Source organism: Theropithecus gelada, chromosome 1 (assembly GCF_003255815.1).
Source record: "Theropithecus gelada isolate Dixy chromosome 1, Tgel_1.0, whole genome shotgun sequence".
Taxonomy (NCBI): domain Eukaryota; kingdom Metazoa; phylum Chordata; class Mammalia; order Primates; family Cercopithecidae; genus Theropithecus; species Theropithecus gelada.
Genome location: NC_037668.1, coordinates 67,485,222 through 67,504,846, shown reverse-complemented (window position 1 = coordinate 67,504,846; position 19,625 = coordinate 67,485,222). Strand labels below are relative to the sequence as shown.

General features: G+C 51.3%; 1 protein-coding gene across 1 annotated transcript in view; it reads left to right on the top strand.

The window, feature by feature from the left end:
• Positions 1–10,083: 10,083 nt before the first annotated feature.
• Positions 10,084–19,625, top strand: part of LOC112625988 (bone morphogenetic protein 8B-like) — a 26,594-nt gene continuing 17,052 nt past the window's right edge. The window contains exons 1-2 of the mRNA XM_025387670.1: positions 10,084–10,679; positions 11,662–11,785. Of these exons, the coding sequence (XP_025243455.1) occupies positions 10,084–10,679; positions 11,662–11,785 (720 nt within the window). The remainder of the gene's footprint in view (positions 10,680–11,661; positions 11,786–19,625) is intronic.

Genomic DNA, 19,625 nt, shown 5'->3' with positions numbered 1-19,625 from the left:
GAGGGAAGTTAAAAGATTGGACACCCCTGGTAGGCATTACTCTTGATCATTTTATTTTATTTTATTTTTTGATATAGGATCTTGCTTTGTCACCCAGGCTGGGGGGCAGCGGCATGATCATAGCTCACCATAATCTTGAACTTCTGGGTTCAGGTGATCCTCCCAACTCAGCCTCCCTACAGTCATGTCTCACCATGCCCGGCTAATTAAAAAATTACTGTTTTTGAAGAGATAGGATTTTGCTATGTTGCCCAAGCTGTTCTCGAATTCCTGGCCTCAAGTGATCCTCCCACCTCAGCCTTCCAAAGCACTAGGATTACAGCACTTAAAAAAAATTATGAGTCAAGCACAGTGGTCTACACCTATAATCTCGGCATTTTGGGAGGCTGAGGGAGGAGGACTGCTTGAGCTCAGGAATTCAAGACCAGCCTGGGCAACACAGTGAGACCTCATCTCTACTAAAAATAAGATTTTAAAAAAAACTAGCTAGGCCTGATGGCATAGCTGTAGTCCCAGCTAATCAGGAGGCTGAGGCGGGAGGATTACTTTAGCTTGGGAGATAGAGGCTGCAATAAGCTATGACTGCACTCCAGCCTGGGTGACAGAGTGAGACTCTGTCTCAAAAAAAATTATAACAAAATATATAATTACAATTTTAACTATTTTGAGGTGTACAGTTCACGGCATTAAGTTCATTCACATTGTCTGCAGCCATCACCTTGTCCATCTCTAGAACTCTTTCATCTCTCCAAACTGAAACTGTGTACCTATTAAACAATAAGTCTCCATTCTCCCCTTTCTCTAGCCACTGGCAACCACCATTCTATACTTTCTGTCTCTATGAATATGACTACTTTAAGTACCTCACATGAGTGGAATCATACAATATTTGTCCTTTTGTGTCTGGCTTCTTTTATTTAGTATAATGTCTTCAGGGTTCATCCATGTTGTAGTGTGTGTCAGATTTTCATTTCTTTTTAAAGGCTGAATAATATTCTCTTGTATAGCCATACCACATGTATTTATCCATTCATCTGTTGATGGACATTTAGGCTGTTTCTACCTTTTGGGTATTGTGAATAGTGCTGCTATGAACATGGATGTGTAAATATCTGTTCTTTTTGATTCCCTCCCTTCCATTCTTGTAAGGCAAATCTATAAAGTATCTATAGTTTACCCAATGGTGAAACTGCTGGATCATATGGTAATTCTATATTTAATTTTTTTTTTTTTGAGACAGTGTCTCACTCTGTCGCCCAAGCTGGAGTGCAGTGGCATGATCTCAGCTCACTGCAGCCACCGCCTCCCAGGTTCAAGTGATTCTCTCACCTCAGCCTCCCAAGTAGCTGAGATTACAGGTGTGTGCCACCACGACCAGCTAATTTTGTGTATTTTTAGGAGAGAGAGGGTTTTGCCATGTTGGCCAGGCTGGTTTCAAACTCCTGACCTCAGGTGATCCACCCACCTCAGCCTCCCAAAGTGCTGGGATTACAAGCATGAGTCACTGCACCCGGCCCTATATTTAATTTTTTGAGAAGCTGCCATCCTGTTTTCCACAGCAGCTGCACTATTTTACCTTCCCACCAGCAATGCACAAGGGTTCCAATTTCTCCATATCCTCACCAACACTTGTTACTTTCTGTTTAAAAAAGAATAATAGCCACCCTAATGATTATAAAGAGGTATCGTTGTGGTTTTCATTTGCATTTCCCTAATAATTAGTGAGATTAAACATATTTTCATGTGCTTATTGGCCATCTGTAGATCTTTTTTTGGAGGAATTTTTAAGTATTTTGCCTATTTAAAACTGAGTTGTTTGTTTTATTTTTGTTGAGTTGTACGAGGTTTTAAAAAATATATTCTGAAAAAAATAAATATATATATTCTGGATATTAATCACTTATCAGATATATGATTTGCAAATATTTTCTCTCATTCTGTGGGTTGCCTTTCACTCTGGTGATAGTGTCATCTACGAGGCGGGCGGATCACAAGGTCAGGAGATAGAGACCATCCTGGCTAACACGGAGAAACCCCGTCTCTACTAAAAATATAAAAATTTGCTGGGCATGGTGGTGTGTACCTATAGTCCCAGCTACTCGGGAGGCTGAGGCAAGAGAATCATTTGAACCCGGGAGGCAGAGGTTGCAGTGAGCCGAGATTGCTCCACTGGACTCCAGCCTGGCGAAAGAGTGAGATTCTGTCTCAAAAGAAAAAGAAAACAAAAAATGGGTCCCTAAAAACATCGGACTATGTATGCTTTTCTTAGGCAGCACAAGTTGGAGGAGGCCCTGCTGTTTTGGGGCCAGTTCATGGATGCTTTGCAGGCCTTGGTAGACTAGCTGTACAAGCTGAAGCTCTGGGCCGGCTGAGAACCAGGCTGTGTATGGGGACTTTGACCTAGGCATGAACTTCAAGGATGCCCTTACCATGAGGGGCAGGCTCTGGGCTGCATGGAGGGAAGGGCTGCTTGGCTGCAAACTTAAGTGTGCCTTCTGCTCTGCTAACCCTCTAGGGAGAAAGGACGCCATGAAAGATCCTGTAAGCTGCTGGTCAGAGAGGCAGCTCCTTACTCTGTGCGTCTAAACAAACTGTTGCTGGGATTCTGCATTGGTCACAAAGATTTTACCAAAATTGTTTTGATTTGATTCCAATTTGGCAATGTGTAAATTTCACTTTGAGTTTCCCTCCACTCCCACCCCTGCCCCACCACCGATCTATTCTCATTTGGTTCACAAAATACATTTTTTTTTATTTGAGACAGAGTTTCACTCAGTCACCCAGGCTAGAGTGCGGTGGTGCCATCTTGGCTCACTGCAGCCTCCGCCTCCCGGTTCAGGTAATTCTCCTGCCTCAGCCTTCCAAGTATCTGGGACTACAGGCACATGCTACCATTCCTGACTAATTTTTGTATTTTTAGTAGAGACAAGGTGTCATCACGTTGGCCAGGCTGGTCTCGAACTCCTGACCTCAAATGATCTTCCTGCCTCAGCCTTCACAGTGCTGGGATTACAGGTGCGTCACAAAATGAATTTAATTTCAGGTAGAAATCTTCAAAAATACCCATTTCCACTGGCTTTTAAAATAAGTGTGAGAACATTGAAACCACTTTGAAACCATACACAGCAATATTTAGTGCACTCTGGGCCTGTCTTATTGTGCTACATAATGTCCTCCTGTTTCAGTAGGATGCATTCTGATGAAATGAATCCATTTTTATCTCTGCTAATGTTCTTTATGTTGAAGTCGAGTTTACCTGATATTAATATTGCCACTCCAGGCTTCTTCCTCCTTTATTTGCATGATATATCTTTTTCGACTCATTTACTTTCAACCTGTGTATTTATATTTACAGAACATTTCTTACAGAGAGCATGTCATTTATTCTTGCCTTTTTTTCATTAACTAATCTGACAATTTCTGACTTTTTTTAAAAAACAGGGTCTTGCTGTGTTGCCCAGGTTGGCCTGAACTCCTGAGCTTAAGTGATTCTCCCAACTCTGTCTCCCAAGTAGCTGAGATTATAGGTGCATGTCACCTCACCCATCTTCTGACTTTTTTTTTTTTTTTGATGGAGTCTTGCTCTGTTGCCCATGCTGGAGTGTAGTGGTATGATCTCAGCTCACTGCAACCTCCGCCTCCTAGGTTCAAGTGATTCTCCTGTCTCAGCCTCCCAAGTAGCTGGGACTACAGGTGCACGCCACCATGCCCGGCTAATTTTTGTATTTTTTGTAGAGATGGGGTTTCAGGCTGGTCTCGAACTCTTGATTTCAAGTGACCTGCCCCCCTTGGCTTCCCAAAGTGCTGGGATTACAGGAGTGAGCCACCATGCCCGGCCCATCTTCTGACTTTTTTTTTTTTTTTTTTTTTTTTTTGAGGCGGAGTCTCGCTCTGTCGCCCAGGCTGGAGTGTAGTGGCGCCATCTCGGCTCACTGCAAGCTCCGCCTCCCGGGTTCCCGCCATTCTCCTGCCTCAGCCTCCCGAGTAGCTGGGACTACAGGCGCCGCCACCACGCCCGGCTAGTTTTTTGTATTTTTAGTAGAGACGGGGGTTTCACTGTGTTAGCCAGGATGGTCTCGATCTCCTGACCTCGTGATCCGCCCGTCTCGGCCTCCCAAAGTGCTGGGATTACAGGCTTGAGCCACCGCGCCCGGCCCATCTTCTGACTTTTAATTGGAGCATTTAGTCCACTAACAGAAGGTGACCTGACCCATTGACTAAAGACCCCCCCATGAAGACAGAACTGCCTCATTATGTTTATTTGTTTCTTTATGACCTGTCAGCACACCCTGGGAACATGATGAACTGGAATTTTCCCAGCAGCACCCAGCCGGGAAGGCAAGTGAGACACCCTTTGGGCCCTCAGCAGTCATTTAATGAGGCGTTACAATGCACCTACCTCATGGTGGTCTCTGGAGCTGACACAGTCATGACCTAGAACCTCACTGTAGGATCCTGTAATAGAATTAAAAGGTCCTCAGATCACAAATGCAAAGGTTAAATGTGTCTCTGTTAACATGAGATAATCTCCATTCCTGTAGCATGTTTCTCTTTCTTTCCTTCCTTCTTTTCTTTTCTTGTCCCTCCCTCCCTTCCTCCCTCCCTTCCTTCCTTCCTTTTTTTTTTTTTTTTTTTTTTGAGACAGAGTCTTGCTTTGTCACTCAGGCTGGAGTGCAGAAGCACAATCTCAGCTCACTGCAACCTCCACCTCCCGGGTTCAAGTGATTCTCCTGGCTCAGCCTCCCAAGTAGCTGGGATTACGGGCGCCGCCACCATGCCCAGCTAGTTTTTATATTTTTAGTAGAGACAGGGTTTCACCACGTTGGCCAGGCTGATTCCGAACTCCTGCCCTCAGGTGATCTGCTGCCTCAGCCTCCCAAAATGCTGGGATTATAGGCGTTAGCCACTGCGCTCAGGCTTTCCTGTAGTACCCTTCTTATGGAAAACTTTTCTCCTGCTTTTTAAAATTGTTTCTTTTCATATTCTATGTGTAGTAGGTATTAGCAGTCATGAATTTAACCTTATGGTTTCAGTAATGAAAATTCATGGATTTGCATTTGTGGCTGGTGTGCAAGAGAGCCGGTCACACAGCGAGAGAGTGAGTCTTGCTGGCCACTGACGCCTCCTTCAACACAGCTTGGTGCCTCCGTTCTTCATCCCTGTGAAATAATGAGCACTTCTTTTTTTTTTTTTTTTTTTTTGAGACGGAGTCTCGCTCTGTCACCCAGGCTGGAGTGCAGTGGCCGGATCTCAGCTCACTGCAAGCTCCGCCTCCTGGGTTCACGCCATTCTCCTGCCTCAGCCTCCCGAGTAGCTGGGACTACAGGCGCCCGCCACCTCGCCTGGCTAGTTTTTTGTATTTTTTAGTAGAGATGGGGTTTCACCGTGTTAGCCAGGATGGTCTCGATCTCCTGACCTCGTGATCCACCCATCTCGGCCTCCCAAAGTGCTGGGATTACAGGCTTGAGCCACCGCGCCCGGCCGAATAATGAGCACTTCTTAATGGAAGCACTTCTTAGTGAGTTCATGAAGGTTGCGAGATCCGAGATCCATTCCTTGAAACTGTTGAGAGACTATTGTTTTCAGAGGCTATTTCAGAGAAACGGAGGCTACTCTGTTTCACGGATACTTACTGAAACCCTAAATGCAAGCCTGGCACTGGGATCCAAAGGTAAATTAAGATGATGGTCCCTGCATGTAGAAGCTCTCAGCCTAGTGCAGGGAACAAACATGTGAATGCATGCCCTTCTATTTGCTAAAAGGAGTGGTTGAGAGAGTGAGGGAAGAAATGGCTCTGCTCATGAAGGTGAAGAGGGCATCAGGAAAAGGAGGTGTTACTTCAACTGTATCTTAAAGGGAGGTAACACCTGACCAGACAGGGAAAGGGATTTCCCTTCTTGGTACAGGAAACCACATGTTCAGGTGAACAGAAGTGTCAACAGCAGGACAAGTAGGGGCACCACAGGTATTCCTATGGGACTGCAGCCAATATATGGGGTTAGCAGCCAGATAAGACCATGGAGGTGGGTGAGCAGCAGGGGCCAGGTGATGATGCCCGACCACTGGGTCCTGGGCACTGATCACATTGTGCCTTGCTGGTCCCCGATATATGGTCCTCAAAAAACTAAAAAGCCATAGTCACATGCATTTGGAGGAAGCCGACTTAAGGCTAAGCAGGTATTTATTTATTTATTTAATTTACTTATTTATATTTTTTACTGCAGGACTTCTGGAGCTTACAAAGTGCTAAGTGCATGAGGGCTCTCCCAAGGGGGCAATATATAGTGCAGTGTGTCCTGAACCCCTTTTGTAGGAAAGCCCTCAGAATCTCACCTGGGAAAATTCTGCTATAAGCAATGAAAGACCATGGAAGGATTCAGATTTTCATTTGGAAATGCATTCTGCGGAATGAGTGAGGGCTGGGTGGGGTGGGTGGTGAGATGAGAAATAAGGAGACCCGTGGGGAGGAGGTGCTCCATGAAACACCTGAGTGCAAGGGGGCGTGCACAGGCTCAGGGATTCAAGAGGCATTCGAGGTAGAATCAATAGACTGAACTGTCCTCGGGAGGGAGGGACCTACGATGGTGCCAGGGTTTTGGTTCCCAGCTCTGGTCGTATCTTATCAGCCATTGGATATAACTTCTGGCATCCAGCGGGAAGGACTGCCCTGCTAATACATTTGGAGTTGGGTGTGACTGTATGGTGGCACTGAAGCCTCAGTGGGTGAGCTCATCAGCAGGTGGAGTCTAAGAGGGAGAACGGGACTGTGGACAGATCCAGAGGACACCCATGTTTTGGAAGTGGGCGGGGAGGAGAGGTCAGCAAGGGAGCAGGCGTCCTTGAAGCCAGGGGAGGACAGGGTTTCAAAACCAAGAGAGCAGCGTCTAGTAACCCTCCACGTGCAAGTTACAACAGCGGAGAGATGCTTTTATCTATCAAACTAGCAGAGATTGACTTATTTATGTATTTAACAGTTATACCTAGTGTTGGTAAGGGTTATAGAAAATAAGTACCCTCATGCTATCGGGGAAACAGATAATATGTATCAAAAACCATAAAAAGTGTATATGCTCTTTGATTCAAATATTCCATCTCTACACGCCTGTAATCGCAGCACTTTGGGAAGTTGGGGAGGGCAGATCACCTGAGCCCAGGAGTTCGAGACCAGCCTGTCCAACATAGCAAAACCCTGTCTATACTAAAAATACAAAAATTAGCCAGGCGGCCGGGCGCGGTGGCTCAAGCCTGTAATCCCAGCACTTTGGGAGGCCGAGACGGGCGGATCACGAGGTCAGGAGATCGAGACCATCCTGGCAAACACGGTGAAACCCCGTCTCTACTAAAAAATACAAAAAACTAGCCAGGCGAGGTGGCGGGCGTCTGTGGTCCCAGCTACTCGGGAGGCTGAGGCAGGAGAATGGCGTAAGCCCGGGAGGCGGAGCTTGCAGTGAGCCGAGATCGCGCCACTGCACTCCAGCCTGGGCGACAGAGCGAGACTCCGTCTCAAAAAAAAAAAAAAAAAAAAAAAATTAGCCAGGCATGGTGGCACATGTCTGTAATCCCAGCTACTCAGGGGGCTGAGGCACAAAGACCGCTTGAACCCAGGAGGCGGAGGCTGCAGTGAGCCAAGATCATACCATTGCACTCCAGCCCGGGCAACAGAGCAAGACTCCGTATATTAAAAAAAAAATCCATCTCTAGAAATTCATCCTAAAGAAAACCACCATGGATGAGCACAGATTATTCTACAAGATTGTTCATAAAACATTGTATATAATATAAAAATATAAAGATATCCTGTAACATAAGCTTGATTAAATAAATTATGATAGCAATATGATGGAAAAATACCATGAAGCCAGTAAAAAAAAAAAGTGCGATAATTAATGGCATAGTGAAATATTGCAATATAATGTGAAGAGAATAAAGCAAGAAAGATCCTGTTTTTTGTATTAAAAATATACACATATGCGTAAGAAAAAGATACATCAAATATTACCAGTGGTTATCTCTGGAAACAGGGATTTGGGTGGTTTTAAAATTTGTTGGGGGTAATATTTTTACTTTTCTATATTTTCAAAAGTTTCTACAATAAGCAAGTTACCTTTGTAATCAGGAAAAAGCAGTTCTTTTAGTGCTCTTAATAGTGTACTAATAATTTTTATTTTATTTCATTTTATTATTTACCTGGCTTTGCAGAAATTTACCTCTTTGGTAAAAGACAGACTAAGCATGTGCTTAAGGCGCCAGCAAATGACTATTTACATTAATAATTTAATATAGAAATTTTTATTGAAGTGATGACTTCAAAATGTTATTTTTGGGGGCATTATACACTTGCTTGGAGGTTTAATCCTCAATCCACATGAGGGGGCACCGTAATCACTGGTGCCCAGGGCCCTCGAATAGCCCCTGTGAGGCCCTTTGCTGTCCCCCTTTGCCAGCTCCTCCAGCCTCGGCCATTTGTCCCCTGGGCTCTCCAGGTTCCACTGAGCAGCTGCCCCCCTGCCCAAGCCCAGCTCCAATGCTGTGTGACCTTAATTCCCTTAACCGCTCTGTGCCTCAGTTTCCTCATTTGTTAAAAGAGGAGGTTCCAATGGTATGTACCCCCTGACAATGTGCGAGCATCACAGAAATGACACGGAACACGCACTTAGAACATGCCTCGCGCGTGGCAAGTGCTAACTGTTACCTGCCATTATTAGGCTCCCCGGCCGGGGTCTCAGGGCCTTGGCACAAGCTCTTCCCTCTGCTTGGAGCACTTTCCTCCACTGACCTTTCCTGGCGCTCCAAGTCAACTCCAGGGGCCTTCCCAGTGCAGTCTAGGGGCCTTCCCCTTCCGCAACGCCTGAACCACACAGGAATAAGTAAGGCGAGAGCACGCCCAGGGAAAAGCAGGGTGTGCAGAAAGGGTCTCAGTTAGTCGAGGCATTTCCGCGAGGATCCTTCTCCTACCAGGCCTGCACCCGGGCCGCGGCGACTGAGAAGACGTGCACAGGTGGCTCCCGAGTGCTCTGGAAGGGCCCCAGAGCTCCTGGCCGGGTTAAGGCAGGATGCGGGTGCGCGTCTCCCCGGCGAAGCTGAATCAGTACTGCGGGCGCAGGGGGCGCAGGGCGCGCAGCAAGGGCTGGCGGGGGCGGCCCGCCTGGGGCGCTGCCCGGGCGCACTCGGGAACCAGGTGAGGGCGCGGGGAAGAGCAGCCGAGCAGGTGCCGGGAAGGAGGCGCCTGCAGCAGCGCATGCAGGGGCCTCGGGGAAGGCGCCAGGAAGCGGCGAGGGGCCGCAGTGGCCGGAACTCGGGCCGGCTGCTGCGGGCAGAGGAACGTGCCCTACCCTCGGGGCTTGGCAGGCACCGCCCAGTCCTCCAGACCGGACTGCGGCTGCGTGTCGGGCCCGGGGGCGACCCCCGCACGCCACGGCTGGGCGGCCAGGTGGCACCACCGGCGGGACCGGAACGGCGCCGCGGCCCTAGGGTCTCTGCGCCGAGGCCCGCGGCGGGAGTCACGATGGCCATGATCACGCTGACGCCCAGGCTGCAGGCCCCTCGCCCGGGCGGCCGCCCACCCGGCACGCCAAGGTCGCACCTCGGGGTAGCCCCACCCGCTACACCGGCCGCCTCCACTGGTCACTCGCGGGCGTGGCCTCCGCGCCCAGGCTCCGCCCCCGCGCCTCCATTGGTCAGTCCAGGGGTGGGGGCGGGCGACACCGACGGCTGAGCCACGGCAGGGACTCGCGGGAATCGCGCCCCGCAGGTCGCTGCTGGAGCTCGCCCGTCGCCCCTGCGCTGCGCGGACCGCGGCCACAGCCGGACTGGTGGGGACGGCGGCAACAGACGAATTGGCTGACAGTCCCAGTTCGCAGAGTAGTCCCGGCCTTGAGGCGGTGGCGTCCGAGTCCTCTCGTCCCGGAGCTAGGACAGGTGCCACGCCGGGGGCGCTCCAGGGACTGTGCTGAGGCCGCGGACGCGGCCCTCCCCGCCCCACCGCGCCGCCCGCCAAGCCCGGCCTCTTTGCCGTCGGGGCGTCCCGGGGCCCAGGGGCGGCCGCGGAGCCGATGCGCGCCCGCTGAGCGTCCCCAGCCCGCCATGGCCGCGCTTCCCGGCCCGCTCTGGCTGCTGGGCCTGGCGCTGTGCGCGCTGGGCGGGGGCGGCCCCGGCCTGCGACCCCCGCCTGGCTGTCCCCAGCGACGTCTGGGAGCGCGCGAGCGCCGGGACGTGCAGCGCGAGATCCTGTCGGTGCTCGGGCTGCCTGGGCGGCCCCGGCCCCGCGCGGCACCCGCCGCCTCCCGGCTGCCCGCGTCCGCGCCGCTCTTCATGCTGGACCTGTACCACGCCATGGCCGGCGACGACGACAAGGACGACGCGCCCGCGGAGCGGCGCCTGGGCCGCGCCGACCTGGTCATGAGCTTCGTCAACATGGGTGAGTGCGGCCGCCCGCGCGGGGACCCTCGGAGTAAACTGGCTGCAGGGGAGAGTGCGCGCATCCTCCGGGCCCTGGCCGAACGGGGTGTCACAGACGGTGAACGTGAACCACAGGGGAGTGGGACCGCCTTGGATAGGGAAGGTCTAAGGGTCATGGGGCCCCCTGGGCTGCGGGGTGGTCAGGAGCAGGGTGGGGGGAACTGTGGACTCCCAGGCGCTGCCTTCACCCTGCCCCAAACACACCCAGGAGTAAGAATCAGGTGATGTCCTTGCCCACCTGGGCTGCCCCAGGCAGACAGCCTGGTCCTGGGGAGACAGGTGAGTAAACAGAGGCCGGGATGCTGTCACTGTGATAAGGGCAGTACTGAGGAGAGGGACAAAGTTCAGCGTGGAAACCTGTGGTCACATCATCAGAGTGACCAGAGCTAACTCGCCTGCCCTGAGTCCCCAGCAGGCTCTTCCCTGTGCGGAGCCTGGGTGAGGTGCGGCTGTCAGGGGAGCGGCTGGGGAAGGAGCAGGCTCAGTTCAGTGGGGCAGGGACTGTGGCCTTGTCACCCTGGGCCCAACACCTCGGATGTGATCTGGTATAGGGTGAGTGTCCGGGCCTGTGAAATGGCCCAGTGGGTAGCTGGACCCACTTTGTTCTTCGAGGCAAAGCCCGGCTTTTCCTGTCTGCAAACATCTTGTATCACACCCTGGAGCGATTTATTCCTTAAGATCTCAGAGATTTTTTTTTCCAGTACTAAACTCTTTGGTCTATGGTCGTGTAGTTACTGTTGGTCAGGTCCCCCATCTGCTTTGCCTCCTGTCTGTGGCTAGTGACAGGCCAGGGTCTGGGGGCCAAGGACCACAGCTCAGCCCAAAGTAGGGGAGCTGTGGGGCTGAGAGGAGGGAGAGGGTACCTGCCCCGGCCACCAGCCTCCCTCCACAGACAACATCATTAATTCTTCATCCTCACGACAACCCTGGTAACAGCCACGGTCTTCATCCCCATTTCCCAGATGAGGACAGTGAGGCTCAGCGAGGCAGCGCCATGCCTAGGACAGTGCAGCCTCGAAGCCGCTGAGCCAGGACAGCCAGGAAGCCTGACTGTCCATCCGGTGCCCAGTGAGATGACATTTCTGTTGTCAGGTCAGGCTTTCAGGGTGCAGAGAGCTTTCTGAGGAGTCTGGGCTGAAGAACACAGAGGACTGAGCCGCAGCAGGTTTTGTGGGGCCGTCAGCCATTTGCTTCCTACACTAGGGCAGAAGAGGGCATGGCCAAGCCTCTGCTCCCCACAACCCAAGAGCTGGTGGTGGAGGTGAGCAGCAGGAGACAGCCGTTCACCATCGGTGAGCGCCCAGTGCCAGGCACAGGACTCCAGCCGGTGGGATCTGGATGCCGCCTTTGTAGTTAGAGGACAGGGTGGGGGATGTGGGACAGAGGAGACCATCGTGAAGCTGGGACTGGGCCTCTGTCATCAGGACAGGCTGACACTGGGCTCAGGACCAAGAAGAGTTGTGGATGGAGTCGTCCAAGAATGTCCCCGGGGGAGTCGACCATCAGAATGAGTCACCACCCAGCCCATGTCCTACCTCCCCTGGCATCCCCTGGGTCAGGACATGCCCAGCCTGGTGGGGCTGTTGCTGGGAATTGGGCAGGGCCTACCCCTCTGTGTGACCTTAGGGAAGTTCGTCACCCTCTCAGCCTTGGTTGCTCCTTGTAAAATGAGGTGCCTGGTGGTCTGTCCTCAGGGTTGTTATGTGATTGGTAGAGGGGCAGGAATGGAAAGCCTGTGCCATTCCCCCTCAGAAGGTGAACCTGGACCTGGGCACTGTTGTCCCCAGGCCCTCCCAGCTGTGGCCTAGTTTGGAGGTGACAGGAACATCTCCATGTGTCTTGTACACATGTAAAACCTAGAAATGGATTCTAAAAGCCAACCAAAAAATGTTTGTGCCTGTTTTTAGAATGAAAAGTAGCATGTGAACTTTCACAGCCTTATCATTCCTCCTTTAATTGATGTGAGACTCTTTTGCCAGCCCTGTTTCATGGGCTCAGAGAGGTTAAATGGCCAGCCCAGGGCCACACAGCACATCCGGTATGACATCCATGGCTGTGGATTCCAAATCCCAGCTTCTTCCCACCCCAGCTCTGGGCATTTCGTGCAGACCCGGGGCCTCCAGCGCTGCGGATTAACAAGCAGGTGGTTGTTAGCGGATGCCCCGGCTGCGGGTGGGTGTGGCCAGCTGTCAGAAGGGCTTCTTTATTCTGCTCTGCTAACTGCACTAGTAGAACTCTCTCAGTTAGAGTAGCTTTAACTGGTAATTACTGAGGCCATGGGGCGGGTCGGGGTGGGGCGCCGATTAGACATATACCAGGATGCTCTCTCCATGTTTGGAGGCCCCTGGAGGTCGGTGGCCCTTCTCCTGCCTCAGCCTCCCGAGTAGCTGAGATTACAGGCATGCGGGCAGAGGCACAGGCCACCACGGGATCTAATAGCAGGGTCGCTGTGGTGACACCGCCCACACCCAGGCTCCCACACCTGCTCCCATCAGCTCCACCTCTCCTATCAGCCTCATCTGGCTCCTGCACAGCCAGGCCTGGTGCCCCTAGGGCCCAACTCTTGATGACAGCTTGTAGGACCCAGGGGGCAGGATTCTCACAGGCCTCCAGCCATGGGTCAGGTCTCTGTGCAGAGCAGGTGCTTTAGGAAGGCAAGCCTGTGTCCTGATGTTCAGAGTCTGGGAGGCCAGGGCTGGGGTCAGAGCCGGGGCCCCGGCTGGCCTGTCATCCATATCAGCCTGTAGACCTGGGCTCTCTTGGGCAGGACAGTGATGGAGCAGTTGGATTCTGTCCCTGGTCTCTCTGCTCAGGGAGGGGAGAGCCCTGAACTGGGAGGCAGCACCCAGGTTCTTGTGCTGCCTGGGCCTGCCATTAACTCCTGCATGTCCTGGGCCACGGCTCTTCCCTTCCCTGAGCCTCTGCTTTCTCGTCCATTCTATGGTGATGGCATCAGAAAAGCAAGGTGCCTCCCATCCCTGACCCTGTGGCTCTGTGGCAGAGGCGCCTTCTCACACCACCGCCATGCCTTGGCCCCAGTGCCTCAGGCTGGCCCGGCCCCTCCCGAGGGAGGAAGGATGGCAGGAAGGACCACCTCTGCACACTCCTTCTCAATCCTTCTCCACCCATGTCAGCGGAGAGGCAGGTGCCCATGTTCCAGATTGAGAAACTGAGGCATACGCAGGACTAGCAGGCAGAAGTCCAGCCAGGATCAGAATGCAGGCAGCTCCACTTTTGTCCCAATGCCTTCTTGAACCAGATTTGCTTCTGTGGTCTCCAGTGGCCATGGACCGGGGTGTTGATGAACAGAGCCGTCTGGATTTGGGAGAAGCAGGACTGAGTGGGAATTCAGGACCTGGCCCGGGTCCTGCTCTGCCCTTGCCAGCCATGTAACCTGGAAGGGTGGCACCATCTCCGTGGGCCCCAGGGCCACTTCCTTTGGTTCTTTACTAGGGACCTGTTTCATTTTCCCATTCATTCATTCAGCAAATAGTTCTGTAGCACCTACCAAGGACCAGACACAGTTCTAGTTGCTGGAGATACAACAATGAAAAAAGTAAAGTCCCTGCCCTCAGGAAGATTACTCTCTAGTTCGAGAGACATATAATGCATATATGAGCCCTAAAGGTAATTGTCGGGTGACACACACGCCCCATCTGGAAACAGGAGGGGCTGAACAATGGCGAGACAAACAGGGCTAGATTGGGGGTTTCTGACCTAAGACCCACACACACGGAATTTACATCCTGACACCGACACCTGATCTCAGTGTGATCTAGGCTTTCCAGTCAGCCTCCGCAAGCCTCAGTTTCCTCCGCTGTAAAATGGAGATACTCATCTTATGGGGCTGTTCTGGGTTGGTGTGAGATGATACCCAGCGATGCCCATGTGCCCAGAGCCTCCACGTCTATTCCTTCATTGGTATCTCACGATTGCCGTCACATCTGTGTGTGAAAGAGAAGAGAGAGAGGCTCAGAGCAGGTTCGTGGTTTTCCCAAGGCCACACAGCGGGCTGTCTCCCTGCCTCCGCATCCTCTGCTCTTCTCCAGAATAGCAGCTGCCTCTCCACACAGCCCAGGGCCTGGCCCACCATTAAATGCAGTGTGTGCTGCTGAAATGGACTGTGTTGAATGGGAACCTGTGATGTAAACTGAGACTACTGCTTAAAAAATATGTTTGTTTTGGGATTTATAGAACTACTGCATGTTCCTTTTAGAACACTCAAATTATATAAATTAATTATAGAATTTCCTTATAGAAAGCTCAGACCATATACTCAGAAACATATGATATGAAACCCCAAGTAATCCTCCCTGTACCTCAGAGAATATCAGTGTTTTAATCCTTTAATGCAGCACTCCCTACCCCCAACCAGCCATGATATTTTATCAATACAAATATTAACACTTGTATATTATTATTATTTTCAGAGACAGGGTCTCTGTCACCCAGGCTGGAATGCAGTGGCATGATCATAGCTCACTGCAACTGCGAACTCCTGGGCTCAAGCAATGTTGTCACCTCAGCCTCCTGAACGGCTAGAACTACAGGTGTGCACCACTATGTCCAACTAATTGCTTTAAATCTTTTGTAGAGATGGGATCTCACTGTATTGCCCAGGCTTGTCTCAAACAACTGATCCTCCTGCCTCTGCCTCCCAAAGTTCTGGGATTATAGGCATGAACCACCATGCCCAGCGTTTTGTTTTCTTTCTTTTTTTAACTGCATGGGACATTAATGCTCACTGTTTTGCAACTTTGTTGTTTTTCAATTTAACAATAAATCTTTTATCCATCTTAAAAGTCAAATATTAGGGTGACTGTATGCCCAAAGGTATTTGCCCGTCCAAGAGTTTAAGGTGGGTCCCTTTTCCCCAAAGTTCTGTCTGGCCACCAGAACGGTGCATACTTTGGATCCCTAGTGACTAGTCCTACCCATTTCTGCAGTGTTTTCTCATCCCTGGAGTAAGTGATTACGACTGCCTTCATTCACAGAGGAGGAAGCTGAGTCTCAAAGAGTATAAGTGACTGGCCCCGGGTCCTGGATGCACAGACCCACAGGAGCAGATATGAAAGGCAGATCACAGCTGTAGGAGGGTAGGCCCTGGAGGTGGGGCAGCAGAGTGGTGGTTAGTGACCCTGGAGTGGGGCTCACTGGCTTTCAATTCTGGGTCTACTGCTTGAGAGCTATGAGCTGTCGAACAGGTCATTTAAAGTCTCAGCATCTCAGTTTCCTCATCTTTAAAACTGGGATAATAATGCCTGTATCTGGCCAGGTGTGGTGGCGTGCACCTGTAATCCCACCACTTTGGGAGGCCTTGGCGGGCGGATCACTTGGGGTCAGGAGTTCCAGGCCAGCCTGGCCAACATGGTGAAACCTTGTCTCTACTAAAAATACAAAAAAAATTAGCCGGGCATGGTAGCGCGGACCTGTAGTCCCAGCTACTCGGGTAGCTGAGGGGAGAGAATTGCTGGAACCCGGGAGATGGAGGTTGCCTGGGAGAGTGAGACTCTGTCTAAATAATAATAATAATGCCTGTATCATAATACAATGATTAAATAGGTTATAGCACATAAAAACTTAGCAAGTGTCTGGCCAGGCACGGTGGCTCACACTTGTAATCCCAGCACTTTGGGAGGCCGAGGAGGGGCAGATAACCTGAAGTCAGGAGTTCAAGACCAACCTGGCCAACATGGTGAAACCCCGTCTCTACTAAAAATACAAAAATTAGCCAGGTGTGGTGGCGGGTGCCTGTAATCCCAGCTACTTGGGAGGCTGAGGCAGGAGAATCACTTGAATCTGGGAGATGGAGGTTGCAGTGAGCCGAGATCGTACCATTACACCCCAGCCTCGGCAACAGGAGTGAAACTCCATCTGAAAAGATAAATAAATATATAAATAAAATAAAACCAAAAACAAAACTTAGCAAGTGTCTGGCACTGCTCAATAAGTGGCTGTGGGTATTATGAGGGAAGGACCTGTGGGATTATGCCCCGACCTCCAGTCATTTACTTAGGGACCTAGAGCAGAGTAGTAAAAAGCATAGCTCCAGGATCTGACCCAGGCTGCCTGGGTGAAATCCCCATTCCACCTAGGCCTCCTTGTAGTGGATGCTGTGGGGGGCTTCCCAGAGCTTCTCTTCAGCATTGAGTCGCTCACGACCCAGCTGCCTGGAGTGCTGGCTGCTGACAGCTCACAGGGGAGTCCTTCTCTAGGTTTTGTTTGTTTGTTTGTGTTTTGAGATGGAATTTCACCCGTCACCACACCCGGCTAATTTTGTATTTTTAGTAGAGATGGGGTTTCACCATGTTGGTCAGGCTGGTCTCAAACTCCTGACCTCAGGTGATCCACCAGCCTCGACCTCCCAAAGTGCTGGGATTACAGGTGTGAGCCACCATGCCTGGCCCTTCTCTAGGTATTGATTGACTGGGCCCTAAGAAGCTGCCCGAGGTTAGACACCATCCCTGGGGACACCCCACATCCAACAGCTGGTCTATGGCAGTATCGGTGCCCAGCCCCCTTGCCTTAAGGAGAGACAGCTCTGAAGGGCCACCAGCCCCAGAGCTCCCCGTGCGGTCACAGTTGTCTGAGGCCTTTGTTTTGGTTGTTTCCGAAACTTGCTCCCTTTATTCACTACAAAAAGCAGTAAAGTTTCCAGTTTTCCCAGTAAATTTTCTGACTCAGTGTCTGTTGCCCAGAGAGCTTAACCTAAGATACAGTTTATACGATTATAGTCTAATTTATTTAATGTTCTGAGCCTCAGTTTCCTCATCTGTAAAATGGGAGAGCTACCTCATTGGATGATTAAGAGTATTAAATGAGTTAATCTGTGTAAAATTATGAAAAGAGTGGCTGGTCAGTGCTCAATAAATGTCAGCTTTGTTTTTAGCCCAAGGCCAGCTGGTTAGTGGCAAGACCAGAAGCAAAAGTTGGTAATTTCCTTTAACTGCTGGCTCTATCTTGAGCAGCAGCCGTTCCTTCTCAACAGTCCTGGACCCTGCACACCAGGGTTCTGGGGAAGTTGACGGCGGCAAGACCCGGGTGTGGAGAAAGTTGACTCGTTCAGGGCTTTAAGAGCAGTCTATGAACACTCCTTAGCAAGCACTGCTACAAACCTACTGTGTGCTGTTCCCCTTTCTGTTTATCTTGGGGGCTAATAAAAGCACAGCCCCAGCCCAACCCAAAGTCTACTCATTTACTGAGAAAGAGAGGCCCAAAGACTAGTCAATATAAATGATCCCCAAATGGGAGAAATGTCCATTACCCACTTGGCAAACATGGGTGTGAGAGTTCAACAGTGCAGAAGACCGACAAGATCCTTCTCTCATTTTCTGGGAGACAAACAAGGCCAAAGGAGAGGAAGCATGGCTCCTGGCTGGAGATGGGGTCTCGCTGTGTCACCCAGGCTGGAGTGCAGTGGCACGATCACAGCTTGCTGCAGTCTCAACCTCTCAGGCTCAAATGATCCTCCCACCTCAGCCTCCCAAGTAGCTGGGGAGTACAGGTGCCCACCACCATGCCCAGCTAATTTTTAAGCACTTTTTATAGAGACGAGGTCTCATGATATTGCCCAGGCTGGTCTTCAGCTCCTGGGTTCAAGCCATCCACCCACCCCGGCCTCCTAAAGTGCTGAGATGACAGGTGTGAGCCACTGCGCCTGGCCTCTTGCATGTTCTTGAAATGTCAGTTCTTGAAGTGAAAATCCCATTATGGCTTTTCCTGCTCAGGAGCTTCTGTGTGTCCCTTCAAGCCAGAATGGAATTCAGGTTTCCCCAGCCTGGCATTCCGAGTTCAGCGTTCTAGTCAACTGCACCACTTGGTGTTCCCTTGACATAGCTGCAGCTTGGAGAGGCCGTGAATGAGGAGAAACGAATGTAGACTTTGGAGTCCAGACAGACTTAGACCTGAATCCCACCTTGGATGCCTCCAGTTGCGGCCTTGTGCAAATCAGTTAACTTCCGGGATCTTTAGTGCTCTCATCTATAACCTGGGATGAATAATGTCCCCTACAGGGTTGTCGTGGTGCTGCCTTCACCATGGCCTTCAATGGTCCCGCCTCCTGGCATGCGCAGAGTTCTGTGTCCCCTCCGACATGTGCCAGTGCTGGTCTGTGTGACCAATAGAATATGACCGTAGTGATAGGTCCCTGCCAGGATTAGTCTATAAAAGACTGTGGCTTCCATCTCTCAGATGCCTCATTCTGGGGGAGGTCATGAGGTGAGCAGCCCTATGGAGAGGGCCACATGGTGAGCAGCTAAAGACAGAGCTTAGAAGTGCATCAGTCATCCCCAGCTAAGTCTTCAGAGACTGCAGCCCTAGCTGACAGCTTGACTGTGACCTCATGAGAGACCCTGATCCAGTCCTACCCAGCTAAGTTCCTGGATTATTGGCCCTGAGAACAATGTGCAACAATATGTGTTTGTTGTTTTAAACTGCTACATTTGCATAATGAGTTACCTAGCAACAGATAACTAACACAGTCAGGTTAGCATGAACAGAAAGGAGGTACCACATGTGCCCAGCATGGTGCCTGACACACAGGTCAGTGCTTCAAAAGTGCGACCTGGAACAGCATCTCCCGCCTCTCAGCCTTTCCCTAGGTGACTCTTCAGTTCTCTTCCTCAGAGTTCTTCCACCCCTCTTGAACATGTTTTCAAGGAAAGTTTTCTCTGCCTCCTTCTTCCAAAGCCCTGTACGTGACTACGACCGTCACCAGAGCACTTGTCCTGCATTGCGTGCACTTCTCTTGGGATTCCAGTCGCTTTCTGTCTGTGTGATGCAGGGGCACACCTAGCCCCCTTTCTCCTACTTCCCAGCATCCCCTGAACAACCTGAGAATAGGGACCAAGTCTGACTTTTCCCGGCACGCCCCCATGGTGCACCCAGCCCTTGAGTGGCAGGAAATTGAGGGAAAGAGGAACTCAGCAAGAGGCAGGGAGTGTCAAGAGTGGGGAGAAGGCTGGGCCTGGTCAGGTGGGACAGAGTGGGGCCGGCCCTCCCTGTCTGTGTGGGGGCTAACAATGGGTGCCACAGCTCCCTGGGCCCTCCCCTGGGACCCCAAGACCCCGCAGGGCCCCGCCTGGAGGAAGGTGGCTTCACGGGCATTCTCGGGTGTCTGTTGACAGGAGGGCCTTGTTGACGGGTGACCCCCCATCCCAATATGTCCC